Genomic DNA, 22063 nt, shown 5'->3' with positions numbered 1-22063 from the left:
ACCGCACACTGAAACACAGGGGAGAAAAGCCAAGCTCACTCCTCTCTCACGTTTCTGATTACACCGAGGGGAGTGTCTGAGGCCAGTAAGTCCTTACCTTCTGCATCAGGCAGGCCCCTAACAGGAAACAGCAGGCACTCTCAAATAAGGAGGCTTCAAGGAGGTTTACTTATAAGGGGCCCTACAGAGAAGTGGTGGCGAGAAGCGATTCTCAACCAGGATTTCAACCCCCCCTCCAAAACAGGGCATTTGGCAATGTCTAGAGACATTTTTGGCACAACTAGGGAACTGCTCCTGGAATCTACTACAGTGTACAGGACAGCCGCACACAACAATCATCCAGCCCGAATGTCAATAGTGCCGCAATTGGGAAATTCTGCCCTAACTTAAGTCTGATTGTCCCATTTCGCAGATGATGAAACTGAGGCTCCGAGAAGCTAAAAAACTTAAACCTCTACTTGTGCTCTGAAACCCATCTCCTCTCACCTGCTCAAGGACATACTCCAGGGCTTCCCTGGTGGTGCCGTGGATAAGAATCTGCCTGCCAATGCAGGGGATACAGGTTCAATCCCTGGTCCAGGAAGATCCCACATGCCACGGAGCAACTAAGCCTGTGCACCATAACTACTGAGCCTGCGCTCTAGAGCCCGTGAGCCACAACTACTGAGCCCACGTGCCACAACTACTGAAGCCCGCGCGCCTAGAGCCCGTGCTCTGCAACAAGAGAAGCCACCGCAATGAGAAGCCCGTGCACCACAATGAAGAGTAGCCCCCACTTGCCGCAACTAGAGAAAGTCCACGCGCAGCAACGAAGACCCAACACAGCCAAAAATAAATAAATAAAAAATAAATAAATAAATAAATATTTAAAAAAAAAAAAAAAAAAAAAGGACATACTCCAGCAACGGTCCCTCTTTTTCCAACATCGTCAATTCTTTCTTCTCATCTGTGCAATTCCTACAGCATATGGGGATGTCATAATACCTCCCCCCAGTTTAATAAAAGCCGTGCCTTGCTCCCACGTGCCGCTCCAGCCTCCACCTCATTTCTCTGCTGCCCTGTCCAGCACAGCTCTTCCTTCACGAGAGCGGCCAGGCCCTCTGTGAGGGCCACCCCTTCCACAATGGCTGTTCCCAGCTCTGGCCAAAGGCCCTTTTGTTCCCATCTCCTCCTGCACCGAATTATCTACACAGGGGCCATAACATCTGGAACACAACAAATGACTTACTGACATATAACAAACACATGATACAGTCAATGATATTATATGATTTGTTCAACGCACCCTGCAAAACTGCAATTAACATGGCATTTTTATGGAGCCCTGTGAGCATGTGGAGCGTTGTCTCAGATGATTTGTGTTTCTGGTTCCCCTCCTCACAGAAGGAACTCAACAACTGTTGGATCAAGACTCCGGGGTTCGGTTCTGTAGTCCCTCAAGCAGCTGCTTTTTTTTTTTTTTTTTTTTTTTTTAATTGATTGATTGATTGATTGATTGCTATGTTGGGTCTTCGTTTCTGTGCGAGGGCTTTCTCTAGTTGCGGCAAGTGGGGGCCACTCTTCATCGCGGTGCGCGGGCCTCTCACTATCCTGGCCTCTCTTGTTGCGGAGCACAGGCTCCAGACGCGCAGGCTCAGTAGTTGTGGCTCACGGGCCTAGTTGCTCCGCGGCATGTGGGATCTTCCCAGACCGGGGCTCGAACCCGTGTCCCCTGCATTAACAGGCAGATTCTCAACCACTGCGCCACCAGGGAAGCCCCAAGCGGCTGCTTTAAATGGAGAGGACCAGAATGGCCTCGTGCATGCAATGCACATTGCATGAGTGAAGCACTAGTTTTGTCTGCATTAGCACATGAACAGATAAAATGGACAATCATTCACCCCCAAAGTCAGGGCACTGGGTCCCAGTATTGTGGGGTAAAGTGGCACAGCTGGAGGAGGACAAAAGGACAGACTTTCCTTCACCACACAATGGAAAGAGGCAGACTCTGCTTGGAGGCAGATGGGCTCGGGCCATCCAAGTGGCCTTGTGATGCCTGAGAACAAAGACTGGGTCAACAGTGGACTCATAAATGGGCAAAGAATTCCCTCTAGAGCAGAGGTCGGCAAATATTTTCTGTAAAGAGCAAAATGGTAAATATTTTTGGCTTTTCAAGCCAGATGGTCCCTGTCACAGCTACTCAATCAGAGTGCAAAAGCAGCCAGAGACAATAGCAAGAATGGGTATGGCTGGGTTCCAATAAAGCTTTATTTACAAAACAGGTGGCCAGCCCAGTTTGCCAATCCTTGCTGCAGAAAAAAAAAAGAAAAACTGCAGTGTGCAAATACCTTAAAGAGAAAGTGTATCTTCCCTCATGGTTGGAGAAATGCAAATTATAAACTTACCAAATCAACCACCACATGTTACCACTGTATAACTACTAAATTCACCAAGAAACATTTAAACTGAAATTCCTCATTGCTGGCAAAGCTCCAGGGAAACACAATGGTCAGAATGGCCATCATCAAAAAGTCTACAAATAACAAATGCTGGAGAGGGTGTGGAGAAAAGGGAACTCTCCTACACTGTTGGTGGGAACGTAAATTGATGCAGCCACTATGGAGAACAGTATGGAGGGTCCTTAAAAAACTAAAAATGGAGTTGCCATATGATCCAGCAAGCCCACTCCTAGGCACGTATTGGGAGAAAACTCTAATTCGAAAAGATACATGCCCCCCTATGTTCACAGTAGCACTATTTACAATAGCCAAGACATGCAAGCAGCCTAAATGTCCATCGACAGATGAATGGATAAAGAAGATGTGGTACATATACACAATGGAATACAACTCAGCCATAAAGAAGAATGAAATATTGGCATTTGCAGCAACATGGATAAATTTAAAGATTATCATACTAAGTGAAATAAATCAGACAGAGAAAGACAATTATCATGTTATCATTTATATGTGGAATCTAAAAAAAAAATGATACAAATGAACTTATTTACAAAACAGAACCAGACTCACAGACATAGAAAACAAACTTATGGTTACCAAAGGGGAAAGAGGGGGAGGGATAAATTAGACGTTTGGAATTAACATATATACACTACTACATATAAAGTAGATAACAAGGACCTACTGTATAGCACAGGGAACTATATTCAATATCTTATAATAACCTATGATGAAAAAGAATCTTAAAAAGAATACATATATATGTATAACAGAATAATTTTGCTGTACATCTGAAACACAACATTGTAAATCAACTATACTTCAATTTTTTTAAAATATGAAATTCCCCATTGCTCGTAAAGCTCCAGGGATACAGGAATGCACCACTGGTAATGAGTACCAGTGCAGAGTCCTGGAAAGCAACGAGCAGGGAATACCAAAAACTACAAGAACATCAAAGCACCTTCCTGACTCCTGGGAAACTAAGCTATGGAGGAATGGGCCAGGGTGGGGGGGCTGGGATTATGAGAAAAGTAATAAGTAACTTCCTTACCAGTCTCTCTGTCTTCCAGGTACCGAGTAAGGCATTGTACATTCATCACTCACTTTCACTTCCATTTTCTGATGAGGGAATTAAGAGTTGGAGTTCAACAACTTGCTCAGGTTCTTCAAATGGGAGTTAAATCCAGGATTGCCTGAGTGCAAGTGTTTTTCCACTGCAACATGATGCCTGCCTAAACATGGTTTCAGGGGTGCAGATTTTTCCCACAGCGTTCTAGAACAGGGGTCAGCAACCTACAGCCCCCAAACTGCAGGTCTTCTAAATAAAGTTTTATTGGAACACAGCCACGTGCTTTCACTTGCGTATTGCCCGTGCTGCTTTTATACAACAGGGATGAGTAGTTGGGATGGAGACCAGATGGCCCACAAAGCAGAAAATATTTACTATCTGGCCCTTTACAGAAAATGTTTGCCAACTCCATCCTAGAACATCATAAATGGAACTTACTTTCTTTTCCTACAATGGGAGAAAGGTTAAATAACTGCAGCATGTCAATTTAGTGGAATGTTACGCAGCATTTTTAAATAATTGTGAAGAGAAGGAACATGGGTAAATGCTATAATAAGTGAAGACACTAATTCAAATGTAGACTCAATGCAATTAGGTAAAATGCATATGCTTTGAACATAGACAGAAGTGGAATACCTAAAAATCTAAATATTTAATATGTTAGAAAGGTATATTTATAGGTATATTGTTTTCACAATAGTCTTTAATGTCATTTGGGGGTTTTGCTTTTTTTTTTTTTTTTTTAAGGTGGAGGAGGAAACAGCAGATTCCAAACTATGCAGACACAGGCAAGGAGAAGCGGGGTGTCAGTGGACAAGTTCCCCCCTTGTGGGAAGCCGGGCAGCACAGGCCTCTGAGGGCTTCTGGATGGGTGAGCACAAGTCAGGGCTGGGAAAGGGCCCTCACTCTCCCTGGCGGCCTCAGGCTGCTCCTCCCACAGCCTTTCCCACCTCAGCAAAAGGCATCCTCACTTGTCCAGCTGCTCAGGAGTCACCCTCGCCTCCCTCGGGTCTCTGCTGAGACATCACCTTCCCTGCGAGGTCTTCCTTGACCCCCCCCCCACCAAATGACAAGAGCCCTCCCTCCCCCTTCAGTTCCTCCTCCATCCAGACAACAAGCGGGACACACGCCACCCTTGGGCTCTGGACTGGGCATATGATCCAAGCATGGGCAGCCAGAGCCACGGTGATGCGTTGGTTCCAGGATGGCTGCGAGGCCAGCCAGACCACTATGAGTCAGCGCCAGGACTTCTGCCGGAGCAACTGGAAAAGGCCTGCCCGCTTGGGTGTTGCTACATTGTAGGATGTGACCCAAGAGCTGCTAGGGGCCGTCTTGCCTCCATGGAGGGGAGGCTGCCTGAGGGTGAAGCCAACAGAGAGGAAAGTATTGAGAGTTGCGAGCCGGACAGAAAGGTGGTCCTGATGACTCTCTAAGCACCAGCTGAGGCTGAAGCCAGGCTATCCCTAGACCTTTCCAGCACAAGATGCTTTAAACTCCCATTGTGTTGGAATCAGCTTCCACCACATGCAACTGAAAAGAGTCCTGGGGAATTCCCTGGCGATCCAGTGGTTAGGACTCGGTGCTTTCACTGCTGGGGCCCGGGTTTGATCCCTGGTCGGGAAACTAAGGTCCCACAAGCTGCGTGGCGCGGCCGGGTGTGTGGGAGGAAGAGTCCTGGTTAACATACCTATTACTCTAACATTTTGGGTACATTCTGTCAATTCCCTTCAACAAACACCGACAGTACAGCCCTCTGCTAAGTGACAGAAGATGCGCCAAATTGTCATCCAACAAATGACTGCTGAATGTTGAACCCTGAATTTCTGGCCAGGCTCTGCTGCTACCACTGCCTCACTCTCACTGGTAGCATTTTTTGCGTTGCGTCTTCGTTGCTTCGCGCGCGAGGGCTTTCTCTAGTTGCGGCGAGCGGGGGCTACTCGTCATTGCTGTGTGCAGGCTTCTCACTGCGGTGGCTTCTCTTGTTGCGGAGCACGGGCTCTAGGCACGCGGGCTTCAGTAGCTGTGGTGCACAGGCTTAGTTGCTCCGCGGCATGTGGGATCTTCCCGGATCAGGGATCGAACCTGTGTCCCCTGTATTGGCAGGCAGATTCTTAACCACCGCACCACCAGGGAAGCCCCTCACTGGTAGCGTTTTAAACAAGTGCAATTGCTTTGGCGGAAAGAGCAATCAAGAACCATCAACACTTTCATGTTAACACTACTTCAGGGAAATCATCCTAAAGACATCATCAAAAGGAAGAAAAACTACCTTGAACAAAAATGTTCACTGCATCATTATGTATAATAGGAACAAAAAGGAAAAAAGGGGGGGGGGATAAGTTTCCACAAGTAAAGTCAGTAATTTAAAAGTTATGCCATATGTATAATGATGGATTACTGATGGATTATGAAGTCCATAAAAGTGATCAATAGGAAGACCATGTAGCAATATGATAAAGTTTTATCCAGAAATGTTAAGGGTAAAAGCAAAATGTGAATTTATATGATAGTGATAAAATTACTTCAGCCTATGTCAACATTTCTCAAGCTTTTTCTCATTCTGTCAGGATCGTTTTTAGACATTTTTTCCTTAATCACCCCCGCCATGAAATTTTAATACCACAGATGTATCGTACATCATGCATATCTGTGCTTTAGACACAAGAATAGATGTTTCTCCCCCACAGGGGTGATATCACCCCGTTGAGAATGCATGGCCTGTGTGCAGGCAAGACGGTAGCAGGACGGGAGGTGCTTTATCCGGGATTATGTTCACATTGCCAGAATTCAGAGAATTTAGTTCCAAAACTTAAGACCTCTGAGCATTTGACTTCCTGTTGGTCACCCAGGCAGAGCCATGCAACCGGGAAGCGGGAGAGTGGAGATCAGTGGGACTGAGGCCATTGCCACTTGCTCACAAGAGAGGCAGGCAGTCAAATGTTTGCTGACAGTGGAACAGCTTCTTCTTACAATCTGCCATAACAGATCAGCCCAGTGCCTTCACTGGGGGGAAAAAAGGTGATATCATCACTTTTTCTGCTTTGAATGACCACAGCTATTCTTTTTTCCGTTCACTCATTTCAGCTGATTCTTTTTTTAACCATTTTCTAAATTGAAGTATAGTTAATTTACAGTGTTGTGTTTCAGGTGTACAGCAAAGTGATTTGGCATATATATATATATATTCTTTTTCAGATTCTTTTCCATTATAGGTTACTATAAGATATTGAATATACTTCCCTGTGCTATGCAGTAGGTCCTTGTTGTTTACCTGTTTTATATATAGTAGTGTGTATGTTATTCCCAAACTCCTAATTTATCTCCCCCTCCACCATCAGCTGATCCTTTATTCCAAATACAAGCCACTGCTGGAGATGACACAGTCAATGCCAAAGAGAAAATCATGACCTTCAACATTCCAGAAAAATAAGAAAAAAGCTGCCAAAATGAACCTAAACATCAGACAAGACACAGCAGTAAATTACCCACTAAGCCCCCAACTCTGGTGTTTCAGGCCCTTAGAGCTTGTTTGCTTCACTCATTATTTGACCTCTCTGGGTCTGGCTTTCCCCAGGCCTTGAAATGGGGGTTTCAGGGTCTTTCTAACTTAAGAAGGATTCGTGACAGAGTAATTACTGATGGAAATGAGCATCAAGTAGCTTCAACTATAAAGTCTTACCAAAGACAGTGTTTGAGAATCATAATGACTTTCTGACCCTACAAGTTCTACTTTCCCCAGTAAGAGCAAAAGCATTATCTGAAAATCAGAATTCCTTAGCTAGTAGAGGCTGATAATCAAGTATTCCTACCTACTGGATTCTTTAAAGAGTAACAAGTAAATCATCACACTATCACACTGGAACAACCATCCACATCCGGCAGGTATCCACCCTCCTAGCAATTTGTTTACTTCTACACACATACATGAATCCATAAACATTGTTTTATGTGCATGTTTTGATGTGCATCAAGGTATATATTTTAAATATAATTCTGTACCTTGCTTCTTTTTAGAGAATATTAATGTTGAGATATAGCCACAGTGATGTGTATAAATCTAATTTATTCCTTTTAACATCTTTGAGGTTTTCCATCATGTGACCATACCACATATATTTGTCCACTCCCCTATTAACGGTCATCTTAGTTGTTCCTGGCCCCGTGATGCCCATTTATCTTGTGCATGCATTACCTAACCATTCCACTTCCTGGTGATTTGCACTTAATGTATTTGGCCTTGTACCCATCTGACCTCTGCCTCCACTCCAATATTTTCAGCTGCAAGACACAACAGACTCTAATTGCCAATTTATAGGCTACGCGAGAAACTGAGAAACATGTCAAACTACACCAAAAGGATTCCATCAGCAAAATCCCACAAAGAAACCTAACAGGATAAACTGTTACCTTCAAAAAAATGGCAAGGGGGCAAAAAAAACGGGAGAGATGAAAGGGGAACCCATAGTTTAAAAAAAGACTTTGTGCTTCAAAGGATACCATCAAGAAAGTGAAAAACAACCCACAGAACAGGAGAAAATTTTTTGCAAAGATATCTGATAAGGAACTTGTAGCCAGAAATTATATAGCATTCTTACAGCTCAACAATAAAAACAACCCAATTAAAAAAAAAAAATGGACAAAGAATCTGAACAGACATTTCTCCAGAGAAAATATACAAATGGCCAACAAGCACATGAAAAAATGCTCAATATCATTACTCATTAGGGAAATGCAAATCAAAGCCACAAAGAGATACCACTTTACACTCACTAGAATGGTTATTATCAAAAAGACTATTGGTGAGGGCAGGAAGAAACCAGAACCTTTTTACAGTGCTGTAAATGATGCAGGAATGGAAAATGGTGCAGCTGCTTTGGAAAACAGTCTGACAGTTCCTCAAATACACTCAGCAATTCTGCTCTTAGATATCTGTCCAAGAGAAATGAAAACATATTATCCACACAAAAATTTGTACGTGAATGTTCACAGCAGCATTATTCATAATAGCCAAAAGGTGGAAACAAGTCCATGTTTGTCAAATGATGAATGGATAAACAAAATGTGGCATAGCCATACAACAGAATGTTATTCAGTCACAAAAAGGAATAAAGTACAGATACATGCTACAACATGATGAATCTTAAAAACATGATACTTAGTGAAAAAAGACACAAAAGGTCACATATTGTATGATTTGATTTATATGAAATATCCAGAATAGGCAAATCCATAGAGAGAGAAAGTAGATTAGTGGTTGCCTGGCGCTAAAGGAACAGAAAATGAAGAAGAGCTATTAATGGGTGTGAAGTTTCTTTTCTGGAGTAATGAAAATGTTCTAAAATTTATTATGGTGATGTTTGCACAATTCTGTAAATATGTTAAACATTAAAAAAAAAAGAGAGAAAGAGACCTAAAAAAATTAAAAGACAAACCAATTTGCATTGTTTAAACCATATTTAGACCCTGACTTTTAAAAATACACTATAGGGAATTCCCTGGCAGTCCAGCGGTTAGGACTCAGAGCTTTCACTGCCGGGGCCTGGGTTCAATCCCTGGTCGGGGAACTAAGATCGGGCAAGCCACGCGGCATGGCCAAAAAAAAAATACACTATAAAATAAAATTATAAGGCAATCATGGAAATTTAACATTGAATATCTGATATTAATGAATTACTGCTCATTTCCTATAGGTATGATAATGGAATTGAGTTATTTTTTTTAAAAAGGAGTCCCTATATCTTAGAGAGAAATATTTTTTTAAAAATTTACAGATGAAATGATATAGGACTTCCCTGGTGGCGCACTGGTTAAGAATCCACCTGCCAATGCAGGGGACATGGGTTCAATCCCTGGTCTGGGAAGATCCCACATGCTGTGGAGCAACTAAGCCCGTGCACCACAAGTACTGAGCCTGTGATCTAGGGCCTGCAAGCCACAACTACTGAAGTCCGCGTGCTGCAACTACTGACCCGTGTGCTGCAACTACTGAAGCCTGCGGGCCTAGAGCCCGTGCTCCACAAGAGAAGCCACCGCAATGAGAAGCCCGCGCACCGCAGCGAAAAGTAGCTCCCACTCGCTGCAACTAAAGCCCGCGCACAGCAACGAAGACCCAACGCAGCCAAAAAAAAGAAAAGAACAAGAAGAAATGATAGGATTTGCTGGGTGTCTAGGATTTGCTTCAAAATAAACTGGGGAGAGAGGTAGGAAGTAGACAGGTATGTGGGTGAAGTGTCATGAGTTGGTAATTGTTCATTAGACTATTCTCTCCACTTTTTTTTGCTTGAAATTTTCTTTAAAAAAAATACGCAAAAGAGAGTAAATATTTCCATGCCACATTATTTTATGTGCCAATTATTAATCCCATAGGTGGAAAATACCTTGGACTTCCCCTTCCAATCCTCAGCAACCACTTTTTCTGCCTCAATTACAATCTTTCCAAAAGAAGGCTTTCATCCTTCATGGTTTTTCCTTAAAAAGCCATGTGTTGGTTTCCTTCTGTAATTTGTTTAACCTTAGACCTAATGGGGTTTTTTAACTGAATTTTAAAACTTCCTTAGTTTTGACAGTAAGTTGCTCCTTAAAGTATACATTGGTCTGTTTCCCTTGGCTTGTCAATTTCACTTGCTCCCAATGAAGACAATAGAGAGAATGGTCCAGAACTGTGAGCTCAAGGCAGAGACTCCATGGTCACATTAAAAAGAAGTTTCTCAGGCTTCCCTGGTGGCACAGTGGTTGAGAATCTGCCTGCTAATGTAGGGGACACGGGTTTGAGCCCTCATCTGGGAAGATCCCACATGCCACGGAGCAACTAGGCCCATGAGCCACAACTACTGAGCCTGCGCGTCTGGAGCCTGTACTCCGCAACAAGAGAGGCCGCGATAGTGAGAGGCCCGCGCACCGCGATGAAGAGTGGCCCCCGCTCGCCGCAACTAGAGAAAGCCCTCTCACAGAAAAGAAGACCCAACACAGAGAAAGGAAGGAAGGAAGGAAGGAAGGAAGGAAGGAAGGAAGGAAGGAAGGAAGGAAGAAAGAAAGAAAGAAAGAAAGAAAGAAAGAAAGAAAGAAAAAAAAGAAAAGCTTCTCAGGGCGTTCTTAGCCCCAGCCCTTGTCCCAGAGCTGGGCCAGAAAACAACGCCACCTGAACCCCACAGGGATCCTTACAGAAACAATGGCAGCTCTCAAGTTCCTGACTACACACCATGTAAGGGGCACAGTACCATTCGCTTTACCTGAGTAACATTAGTCATTGCAACAAGCCTAGGATACAGGTACTATTATTTATCCTCATTTTGCTGAGACTTCCAGAACGGCAGAGCAACTTGCTCTAAATCACACAGGTTTATGTGGCAGAGCAGGTATTTGAACCCAAGCTGTCTGCCCACAAGGTGTGCACTTATTTCAGGCTGTACTACCTCCTGGGTGGAAACCAGCTCATCGCATCTTTGTTGTGGTATCACTAATGTTCAAGGACCAGAAACTCTAGTGAGGCCAAAAATCATCTGACAACAGAAGCTGGACTATCTCCCAGGAAAACCCCCCTCCCCAGTTCCCCCATTAGGACCATCAATTTCACAAACCTTGCTCATGAATAGCAAAACAAAAGGCACCTAAGTTACGTAAAATGATCCACAGAATTAACTTAAAAGTTAAAGATGAAGAGAGACACATGGCCTTCACCTTGCCCCGCCTCGACCTCCAGACATGCCTGAGTCCAAGGCCAGGGCCAGCTGGGCTGGTTGCAAGGATTCTGTAGAGGCTATTCCACAGAGAGGGGAAAACAGGCAGAAGGAGGGTAGGCGGGTCCTCCTAAGTAAATCCAGATCCCAGTCAGGGCAGCTGCGAGGCTTCCCTGAGTCACTCCCATCTCTACATACTACACCCAGGAATGACTTAGCACCAAAACACCAACGGATCTCATGAGCGGAAAGGGCTGAGAACACGCGTCCAAGTCTAGGGACTCAACTTCAGAAACACTGAAGGCAAGCTGTCCACACATACCTCAAGCCTCCCACCAAAACCACCCCGCTCCCCAGTGGGAGGGACAGGGTCGGACTGGGAAGGGCAGAGGTCCCCAAATGAGCTCAGCATTGGACAAGAGGGGAAGGGCTACTGGGCAGGACTAGGGAGACCTCAAATGAGCTAGGAAAAGAAATGGAAGGAGCTGGAGTATGAAAAAATAACCAAAATACAAGAAGCAGAACCAGAGAGGGAAAATGAGGAGAACCAAGCGTCCTCTGGAACCGACAGCTAGCGGGGGACACAAGGCTCAGGAGGCAGCAAACTAAGAATGAGGCACTCTTTGCCTGTGTGTAGATCGGAGTGACTGGGGACAGGGGCCTGGGTGGTGGGAATGACTGGGGAGCAGGGGGACCCGCAACTGGAACTGGGACTCAGGGAGTCTAGGAGTTAGGAGGGACTGAGACACAGGAGGTCTGAGAACTGGGGGTCGGTAACTGGACTGGGAGGGACTGGGCGATCTGGGGGACAGGTGTCCAGGAGCCGGTTGTAAGTGATGGACAGGAGTCAAGGGACTAGGAGTGCCTGGACCCGGGACGCCAGAAAAGTGCAGGTGACCAGAAGCAAGGAACTGGGAGTACATGGGGGTCAGGAAACTGGGAGCGATGGGACGGGGTCCGCGAGCGAGCGGGACGCAGGGACTCGGGGGCCGGAGTGTGCAGCTGGTGCGGCGGGAGCCGGGGCGGCTGGGGCGGGTGACAGCGGCCAGGCCGCCACTCACCGCTCATGGTGCCGCTCCCCGGGCCGGTGCCTGCCGTGCCGCCGCCACTGCCGCCGCCACTGCCGCTGCAGCCCTCCAGACAGGCCAGGAGACGGCACGCCCCGCCCCGCCTGCCGCCCCGCCCCGGAAGTAGAACCCAGCCGGCGCGGCCCCGCCCCCCGCCCCGGAACGTAAACACCCGCGCCGGGCGGTAGAGTTGGGGTGATGCTCGCGGCGCCGAGTCTGCTGGACGCCCGAGGCAGACCGGAGACCCCCGCAGCGACGCCTCGCGATCAGCAAGGCGGGGACCGGACGGGACGCCTCCCCGCCATCCTGGGCTCACACCTCTGTCGGGGAGCCAGACGGGACGGTGGCCACGAGAAACGAGACAACGCGGTTCCAGAGAGCGCTAGAAGCGGAACGGGGAAATTTAAAAAGAGGAATGGGCCAAAGCGTGGGGACAGGGGAGGTGGGCTGTCCCGGGGGGCCACTCTCTGGAGACGACTTTAGAGACCTGGATGGTAAGAGGGAGACGGCCCGGGAAGATCGACGGGAAGGGTGTTCCAGAAGGAGGGGTTGACTGGAGTGAAAGGGTGAGGGAGAAGAGGTGTGAGAGAGGAGATTGAAGAGGTGGGTGGAGGGCCCTGCAGGCCATGGTGAATGGGTTGGACTTTCCTGCCTAACTCTAAGGAGATAAGGGAATGCGAAATCATTACAAGAATTTAAGGAGGGGAGTGACGCAATGTGAATTAGGTTTTAAGGTGATTCCTCTTCCTGGGTTGAGAATGAATTGTAGTGGGGCAGGGTGGAGAAGGGGCAGCTGGTTAGGGGGCCACTGCAATTGTCTGGCAAGAGATACTAGTGCCTGGGGCTAGGGTGGTGGCAGTGGTGTGAACGTAGATGGGTCGTGTTTGAAAGAAGGTCAGGTTACTGCCCCATTTTACAGATAAGGGAAAGGGGACTCAGAAAGGTTAAAGGAGTGTTTTCCCAACTTGTTTTGCCCACAACCCAGAGTAAAAGAAAATGCATTTTACACCACAACCCAGTACACAAATACATATATTTAAGAAGCTGTTTAACAAAACAATTCTGTAGGTAATGTATTCTCTTCGACTTTTCTTTTTTTCAATGCTGACTGAGACGATTGATCCACTCCTAAGTCTTGATCCACAAAACACTGAATTGAGGCCCCCACGGGGAAATGGAGCCAGAATTCCAGCCGAGTTCTGTGTGACCCACATCCCCTTGGTCTTCCTATTACATTGCCTCTCAACACATACTCTCTGGCCCCTGGGAATTTACCTTTTGGATTCAGCAGAGATCGAGAGATCTTTGGAGAAGGATGCTCTGCAGCATTATTTATAATAGAGAAAAAGTGAAAAGCACCAAAACCAGGTTACAGAAGAATAGCTAAGCAAATCATGGCCCACCTCACAAAGAATCTCGTAGTTGAAAGTGCTAATTATAAAGGTTATGGAAATGCAAGGAAAAGCCAGTGATAACAGAATAAGTTTAAAAAAAAGCCCCATTCAGGGAATTCCCCCGTGGTCCAGTGGTTAAGCCTACATGCTTCCACTGCAGGGGGCATGGGTTTGATCCCTGGTCAGGGAACTGGTAAGATCCCACATGCCACACGGTTTGGAAAAAAAAAAAGCCCCATGCAAAATGGTCTGTACACCATGATTACAATTGTGTCAAAAGTCAAAATACAGTCATGTGCAGGGACTATGATAGAATGTAAAAATGAAAATACTTGTGTGTTTGGTTGGTGGGGTTGTTTTTCCCATTTTCAAAATTGTACTTTGTAGTTGTTGCTAATTTGTTATTCTAGTTAAAGAGTCAGTGTGTCTGAATCCCTCCTCTCCCCCGCAGAAAGCCTAGTTTAGGTCTGTCTGCCTCTGTAACTTTTGGTGAGACATCACATACTTGCTTCATGGAATTGTCATGAGGATACGTGTTATACCTTCTCCTAGCGCCCTGTACCCTTTCTTCATGGCACTTGAGATGATATACGTTATTGAACTCGTAGAGTGTGCTTTACATTTTCCACCACCAGCCACTCCCCTTTAAGTATTGTAATTCCTTCCTCCCAAGATTTAGCCTGGTACTGGAGGACCAAGAATCAGAAGCCTGATGTCAGCAGCTCTTCTGGGCTTTTGAAAAAATCTAAACTCATTGAGGGGGGTGAGGGGAGAAGGAAGAAGGCCTGTGAGAAACTAGGAGGAATATTCCCAGGCCATATAACAGAAAAGGAGTGTGTGCCTGCCCTCAAAGAGACTAGGCCTCAAAGCACTAATAAAAACCATGATGGCAACGTAACTAACACAAAGTACTTAACATGAACCAGAAACTTTTCATGGGAATAAATAAATAATAAATGTATGTGTGTGTATATTTTCATTTAATCCTTAAAACAACATTATAAATAGATACTATTATTATCCCCATTTTACAGATGGGGAAACTGAGGCATAGAGTGGTTAAGTAACTTTCTCACAGTCACCCAATGTCTATAACTTCCTAGTAACAGAGCCTGGAGTCAAACTCCAAGAGCCAGTGCCTTCAACACTATACTGCGTTGTCTCCTATGGCCCTCAAAGGCCTGGAATGGAGCCATGATGGGCCCTGAGTGGGTAAAAAGTTCCCACCAAGTTTCTCCATACCCAAAACCTGACACAAAAGCCACAAAGCCCCAAGACCTTCAGGGTCTCTGCTGTGGTGCCAGTGGGCATCTTAACAATGATCAAAGTCAACAGATTACCAGAGGGCACTGCCTATTGCACAGCCCTTTCCGTAGCACCTCAGGACCTTTGCACAACCCAGGGAAGGCAACCATCTCCCAATAATGACTTAAGATTTTAGCCCAAAGAGATGGGGAAACTCAGAAATGGAATTAAATTGATGTGAAGAGGGAAAAGGGAATAGATCAGAATGTCTGGGTTTAAATCTGGCCCTGCCATTTACCGGCTATGTAATCTTGCTCTGACTTAGTTTCTGTCATCATCTGTAACATGCAGATAATAATGATCCACGTACCTTGTGGTTTGTTGTATATATTAAATGAGTTAGTACAGGTAAAGCACTTGGAACAACCCCTAGCACATTAGTAAGGGTAAATAAATGCTAGCTGTCATTATTATTACCTGCATGTAGGTGCAAAAATGATACCTAGTACCCATTTATCACAGTTTGCAACTACACGTTTATTTATGTGATTATAATAATGCCTGATGCCTCCATGAAGCTGAAAGCTCACAAGGTCAGGAACTGGCCATGCACTGCACACTGAATTAGTGTGGCTGGCTCTAGGCTTCTCCTGTAGATAGAAAGTACATAGGATGCTCGAGAGTCAATTCTAGGAACCCCGAGGATGAACTGACCCTTTTATTCACTATTCCACATCAAGCTGCAAACCCATCAGATGGAACCATGTGATCATTGTGGCCACCAGCTGACCCCACAGCCACCTTCTGCCTCCCTTGGACCAACCCAGGAATTTCTGAGCCTTCTTTATGTTTCCCAGATATGCTGAGATTGTGCACTTAACACTACCTGATGGCACGAAGAGGAGTGGGCAAGTTCTAGAAGTTAGTAGTTCCAAAGCAGTGGTTCTGGTATTTGAAGGGACTTCAGGTATAGATGCCAAGAAGACATCCTGTGAGTTTACTGGGGATATTCTCCAAACGCCAGTGTCTGAGGATATGCTTGGTTGGGTATTCAATGGATCAGGAAAACCCATCGACAGAGGTCCTGTTGTACTGGCTGAAGACTTCCTTGATATCGTGGGCCAGCCAATCCATCCTCAGTGTCGGATCTATCCAGAGGAGATGATTCAGACCGGCATTTTGGCCATAGATGGCATGAACAGTATTGCTAGGGGGCAGAAAATTCCTATCTTCTCTGCTGCTGGCTTACCGCACAATGAGATTGAAGCTCAAATCTGTCGCCAGGCTGGTTTGGTAAAAAAATCCAAAGATGTAGTGGACTACAGTGAGGAAAATTTTGTGATTGTATTTGCTGCTATGGGTGTAAACATGGAAACTGCCCGGTTCTTCAAATCTGACTTTGAAGAAAATGGCTCAATGGACAACGTCTGCCTCTTTTTGAACTTGGCTAACGACCCAACTATTGAGCAAATTATCACTCCTCGCTTGGCTCTAACCATGGCCGAGTTCCTGGCCTATCAGTGTGAGAAACATGTATTGGTTATCCTAACAGACATGAGTTCTTATGCTGAAGCACTTCGAGAGGTTTCAGCAGCCAGGGAAGAGGTTCCTGGTCGACGAGGTTTCCCAGGTTACATGTATACAGATTTAGCCACAATATATGAACGCGCTGGTAGAGTGGAAGGTAGAAATGGCTCTATTACTCAAATTCCTATTCTCACCATGCCTAACGATGATATCACTCACCCCATCCCTGACTTGACTGGATATATTACAGAGGGGCAGATCTATGTGGACAGACAGCTACACAACAGACAGATTTACCCGCCTATTAATGTGCTGCCCTCGTTGTCTCGGTTAATGAAGTCTGCTATTGGAGAAGGTATGACCAGAAAGGATCATGCCGATGTATCTAACCAGCTGTATGCATGCTATGCTATTGGTAAGGATGTGCAGGCCATGACAGCCGTAGTTGGAGAAGAAGCCCTTACCTCAGATGATCTGCTTTACTTGGAATTTCTGCAGAAGTTTGAGAGGAACTTCATTGCTCAGGGTCCTTACGAAAACCGCACTGTCTATGAGACTTTGGACATTGGCTGGCAACTGCTCCGAATCTTCCCCAAAGAAATGCTGAAGAGAATCCCTCAGAGCACCTTGAGCGAATTCTACCCTCGAGACTCTGCAAAGCATTAGCTGCTACTTCATCGCTGGCTTGATGCTCTTGTGAAATACTGGTTCTGTTTTCTTTATTCCTTTTGCACTCCCCCATCCCCACCTTTGTGTTGGAGTTTACTGTGTTACCCTGTAATTAAAAACAAAGAATAGGTAAAAAAAAAAAAAAAAAAAAAAAGAAAGTACATAGGATAACCTTGCTTTCCTTTAACAATAAAAAGAAATCCAGTCTGTCCTGAAATGTATGTGTGTGTGTATAGGAGAGAAGTGGTCTAGCCACAGAAATGTGTGACTATGGAATCTACACATTGCAGTGCTTTTTTTTTTTTCAGTGAGTCAATTTAATCATGAAACCAAGGAAGTTTCCACAGCTAAGCTCCCAACAGTAAGGTAGAAAAATATATCTAACAAAGATTTTCCAGAATTAGAGAACAAAAAGCCATATCATCCACTGATAAGTACAATCATCCTAAAAAGATCTGATACATCATCCTTTTCTTCTGACAAAAGATTTTCCAAGTAGCTCTATACCATCGAAATGGTTAATTAGCTGGGAAAATTGATTTCTCCGTCCCCGTGACACTGGAGGCAGCTAGCAGGCTGTTGCAGTAGTCGTTTGTTTTCGTGGTGACAAGAATGGTTGCACCTTCCTCCATGGCTGGGAGTGGAAAGAAATGGTCAGAATCGACCTTTGGTTTGCTCCTGACACAGTCTTCACACGTACATTCTTCCACTGTGTACCCAAGGCCTCTCGAAAGAAGAGTTGCAGCACCAGTCCCGCCATTGTCGCTCTCATACAGGTCTGCATTAGCTTCCTTCTGGAGAGCCGATCCTGATTATGCAGAAACAGAACCGTTAACCTAAACTTTTCAGGGCGCATGGTTGTGCCAGACTTAGCAGCACACATCCGGGATCAAAGCATCGTGAGATGTGTCTCTTCCCACAGAACAAATAAGTGGGTCCTACACTAGAAGTCATGAACTGACAGACCATGGGCCACACTGGGTTCAAAGACATGCTTGGTTTAGGGCTTACAGTGTTTTTAAGTGTTTGCTTGTCTGTTTTACATTGGCCCACATTTGAAAAGCAAGAGATTTTACATACAAATCTAGACAACTGGCCTCTTTTTTTTTTTTTTTTAAGAAAACAAAATGTGGCCACTAGGAGCCAACATTCCTACACGGAAACAATTGGGAGTCGATAGCACCTGTCTCCTTCAAGCAGGGCACGGGCTCCCCTATCGCCGAAGCCTCAAGCAGCCCACTACATTCGTTTCTCACCCACTTGGCCCTTGGATGCATTAAGGTACTGAGCCTTTTTACACACGTGAAATGACAAATTACCATATGTTACAACACACCAAAATCAGTGTTGGGTGACACTTTAGAATTCACAGTAAAGATGCTTCTCTTACAGAGCATTTTGTGGCAGATTACTTTTTTTTTTTAAATGAATCTGTCATGCTCGCAGAAGGAAGGAGTCTCCGCTACATCCCCATATATGTCTATGAAGGCACGTTTACTACTTCCTCAGCCTTCTGCAGTGTAACTCCATCCTCCAAAACGTCACACTAAAGTCACTCCCCACCTGTCTCTCAGACCCCAGGCAAAAAAAGAGAAATGAGTAAATCATATGGAATAGCCATCTCCCTCCCTTTACTGCACTAGAAAGCAAATGAGGTGGATGCTTTACAGATTATGCACGGAAAATACATGCAAAAGAAATAGGGCAATGGCTGCAAAGTGTTCGGGAGTTAGATCATGGGCAAAGGTGCTGAAATATTTTGATCTTACAAAGCCTTTAAGTAGAACATTCACTTCTCTGGGACTGGTTCTCTACTGCTTAATAAAGATAAAAATCTTTGAGATGATTGCTTAAATAATCCAGGAGCAACTGGTATTCATTTCTAGCATTTTTCACAGTAAAATGTTCACCCAAGCAAACAACACTTATATTTGTATGAAAATATGGCCACGGATCTTGCCAAATACACTTCTCCCAATAGTACCAAACCTGGCTAGCTTTTCTGATAGCATGACGTTTAATCAATGTGCTAACTTTGTCAAAGAGATGGATGTTTCCCAAGGAAGCCTCAGTACTTCAAAAGAGTAATTAGAAAAAATGTTGGGGAAGGCTGACATTGTAGGACATCAGCAAAGAAGGTGTAAAAATTGAAAAGAAAGCTCGCTTCTTCCAAGAGTTCATTTAACCTGTCATCTAACACACTCAAAAGGGCCCTTACCGGATGAGACACTCAACATGAAAAAAGAAAAGGAACTGAAATTCATCATAGCCACCTCTTGGAAACAGATTTCAAAGATCAACCATCAAACCAACCTGTGTTTTTAAATTCGTCCTTTAATGGCTCGGAGCTCATCTTCCTGAGCAAGAACATCAACACGAAAACTGTCAAAGAAACTATCAAGCTGAGGCCCAAACAGGTCCAGAGAATTGCATTTGTTCCTTTCACTGAATTAAAAGAATGTCAGAGAGATAATGAACTGATAACATCATATCCACATCAAGTAAAGATTATTTGCCGTCCAATTCCCCTAATTCCTCAGCATTGACTTTTAAATTCTAAACAATACTTAACTAGGAGAGCTGATAAAAAAATCTCTGTTGTTAAGATTGCAGAATAAAACTGAGTTCAGTTCTGAATAATTGTTCGTTCCTGTTGGCATTTAAATGTTGCCTAATTTTCTTCCTCTTTTTGATCCAGAAAATCTCACCACCTTCCCCGTAATACTTCTTCTTTGAATAAAGTCAATACAGAGAGAGAAGACGTCACACCAATGAGGAATTGTTCGAGCAGTATTACTTACTTGTATTACAATAACGCTGACATATTAGAGGAGGGGTATTAGGGCATCGAAGGTGACACGGTTTGCAAGCATTCAGCAATCTGTCAAAATATTCATTTTGGAAGCACTGTTGAGCCATCTGGAACGGGATCGCAAAAAGAAACAAGGAAACCACAGAAAGAACAGCATGGGAGGACAAGTAAAATCTCGTCGAGAATTCCCCAGCAAATGTAATGACAGCTACTAGAATGTCGAGGGAAAAAAAGAACTTCACATCAATGACTTGGTTCTTATGGGGGCTGACTCCTTGTACCATGGCTAAGGATTTGAATACCAACACTAATTCCAGTTTCTAAGTTTGAGGCCCGGGTGGGGTAGGAGATGGAGCGTATGTAGCAAGGGCTATGGTTTATACCTGAAACAGAAACTGCTTATTTATAGAGGAAATTTCTCAGGCAGGTGACAGTTGCAGGATGTCGACAAGCCTGAGGCATCAAGCAGAAGGTTCAGTAACCATTTTTGGAGCATCTGTTTGTGAGCTGTGCTGTGTGATGGGCCCCAGGGAGAGAGATAAGACAAGGTCTGTGTCCCTCAAGAACTAAAAATCTAACAGAGGAGATAGAAATTCACTCGAATAACCACAAAGTGTAGTAGGAAGATAGAATATGAGAGGGAAGGAATATGAAGCATGCCTACCAGGTTTTAAACCTAGGAAGAATCCCAGAATTCCGACAAACAGGGATTTCTAGGGTAAAAGTTAAATTGGCAAGAGGGTTGGGGGGAAGATAGGTTTGGGACATAATAATAATATATGACTATTAATATATTATTAATATCTATGTTCCATTGTTGAAATTTTAGAAAAACAACAGTTGAGCGTGTAGAAAAATTATCTGCAATCATAGCGTCCAGAAATAATCACTGTTAGTATTTTGGTGTATCACACAGAGTTTGCAAACAGGCCTGCCAATGTGTTCTTTTTTTTTTTTAATTTTAATTTTATTTTATATTACAGTATAGTTGATTTACAATGTTGTGTTGGTTTCAGGTGTACAGCAAAGTGATTTAGTTATACATATACTTGTATCTATTCTTTTTCAGATTCTTTTCCCATAAAGGTTATTACAGAGTATTGAGTAGAGTTCTCTGTACTATTGCCAATGTGTTCTATTTGGCCAACTCCTGGGAGGATTTCTGTAGGTGGATGGAGGGATAGATAGACAGATAAATAGATAGATAGGGAGGTGCATTTTCCTTTTTACATAAATGGAATCACATGCGTTTGTTTCTAACCATACTGAGAAATAAATCAAAATCTTACATTCCTCTAGGGTCCAGGCAGTGAGGTCAACAGGTGTGACACCCTGGGTGGGACAACCAGGAGCTGAAAGGGCTGGCCCAGCAGGTCCCACGCCCTCATGCTCCTGCCAAATGGTGACCTTTGGGAGACAGGAAAGGACACAGGAAAAGCATGATTAGAGATAGGCAAGGACAAAGATTACCCCTCCTATCAGCCAAGCAAGGAGAGCTTCAGGAAAGGATAGGAAGTGGGGTCAAATTCTGCAGAAAAGTCAGAGGTGGTGCACTAAGGAAGGGGGTCATTGGTGGCCTTTGAGTATGTCAGTGGGCATATTGTAGGTATTTAAGGAGTGGAGAGAAAGAGGAGGTGGCCAAGGTGGGCCACGCCTGGGAAGTCTGGTGGAAACCAGAACTGAGCTTCGATATCTCTTGGAAAAGAAAGCACTACTGTTTCTGACAGATGTACTGGCTCAGGTGCCTGAAGTCCCATGTAGAAGGACGTGCACTGCAACATCATTTGTATTCACAAGAGCCTGACCATCAGTGGGGAATCCACTGTAGAATACGACACAGCCATCAAAAAGAATGAGACCAATGTGCTCTGATATGAACAATACATCACCAAGTGGAAGATACAAGGTACTGAACAGTGTGTTTATAATCTTCTCTCCTGTGTTTACAAAATAAAATATGTAGGGTCTATATATAGAGATATAAACATACGCTACATCTGGAAAGATACTCAGGAGACTGATAATAATCACTGCCTCTGGCAAGAGACATAAAGTCCAGGGTGGAAGAAAATTTAAAAAACTTACTTTTCACTGAAAAATCTTTGGTACTGCTTGAATAACTTTTTTAATAATGATGATTTTTTTTTTTAATAAGAATCATTT

At 44.4% G+C, this 22063-nt stretch overlaps 2 protein-coding genes and 1 pseudogene across 20 annotated transcripts in view; 1 reads left to right on the top strand and 2 right to left on the bottom strand.

Annotated features, from left to right (window-relative positions):
* The window catches only part of SNX29 (sorting nexin 29), a 557079-nt gene extending 544730 nt beyond the window's left edge, over positions 1 to 12349 (bottom strand). For 8 of the 13 annotated variants that reach the window (XR_014235418.1, XR_014235419.1, XR_014235420.1 and 5 more), the window contains exon 1: positions 3493 to 4543. Coding sequence is in view for 5 of the 13 variants with exons in the window: in XM_082359259.1 (XP_082215385.1) it covers positions 3493 to 3538 (46 nt within the window). In the remaining 8 variants the exon portion in view is untranslated. Of the gene's footprint in view, positions 1 to 3492; positions 4547 to 12107; positions 12202 to 12247 lie in introns of those variants that run through there. The other 5 variants (XM_082359262.1, XM_082359264.1, XM_082359267.1 and 2 more) reach the window with 5 other exon arrangements.
* A 3201-nt stretch (positions 12350 to 15550) lies between these two features.
* LOC309613415 (V-type proton ATPase subunit B, brain isoform pseudogene) lies at positions 15551 to 17222 on the top strand (annotated as a pseudogene). The gene has a single exon. The product of its transcript is annotated as a V-type proton ATPase subunit B, brain isoform pseudogene (transcript).
* Positions 17223 to 17358: 136 nt separating this feature from the next.
* Positions 17359 to 22063, bottom strand: part of TNFRSF17 (TNF receptor superfamily member 17) — a 115444-nt gene continuing 110739 nt past the window's right edge. For 3 of the 6 annotated variants that reach the window (XM_082360203.1, XM_082360204.1, XM_082360205.1), the window contains 4 exons: positions 21190 to 21307; positions 19890 to 20007; positions 19402 to 19533; positions 17359 to 17896 (listed from right to left, as the gene is read on the bottom strand). In XM_082360203.1, the coding sequence (XP_082216329.1) occupies positions 17607 to 17896; positions 19402 to 19533; positions 19890 to 20007 (540 nt within the window). In that variant the 5' untranslated portion in view covers positions 21190 to 21307 and the 3' untranslated portion in view covers positions 17359 to 17606. The remainder of the gene's footprint in view (positions 17897 to 19401; positions 19534 to 19889; positions 20008 to 21189; positions 21308 to 22063) is intronic. The other 3 variants (XM_082360200.1, XM_082360202.1, XM_082360201.1) reach the window with 2 other exon arrangements.

The sequence above is a fragment of the Balaenoptera borealis genome (assembly GCF_965194805.1).
Source record: "Balaenoptera borealis genome assembly, chromosome: 16".
In the NCBI taxonomy this organism is placed as follows: Eukaryota; Metazoa; Chordata; class Mammalia; order Artiodactyla; family Balaenopteridae; genus Balaenoptera; species Balaenoptera borealis.
This window is presented reverse-complemented; position numbering and strand designations above follow the sequence as displayed.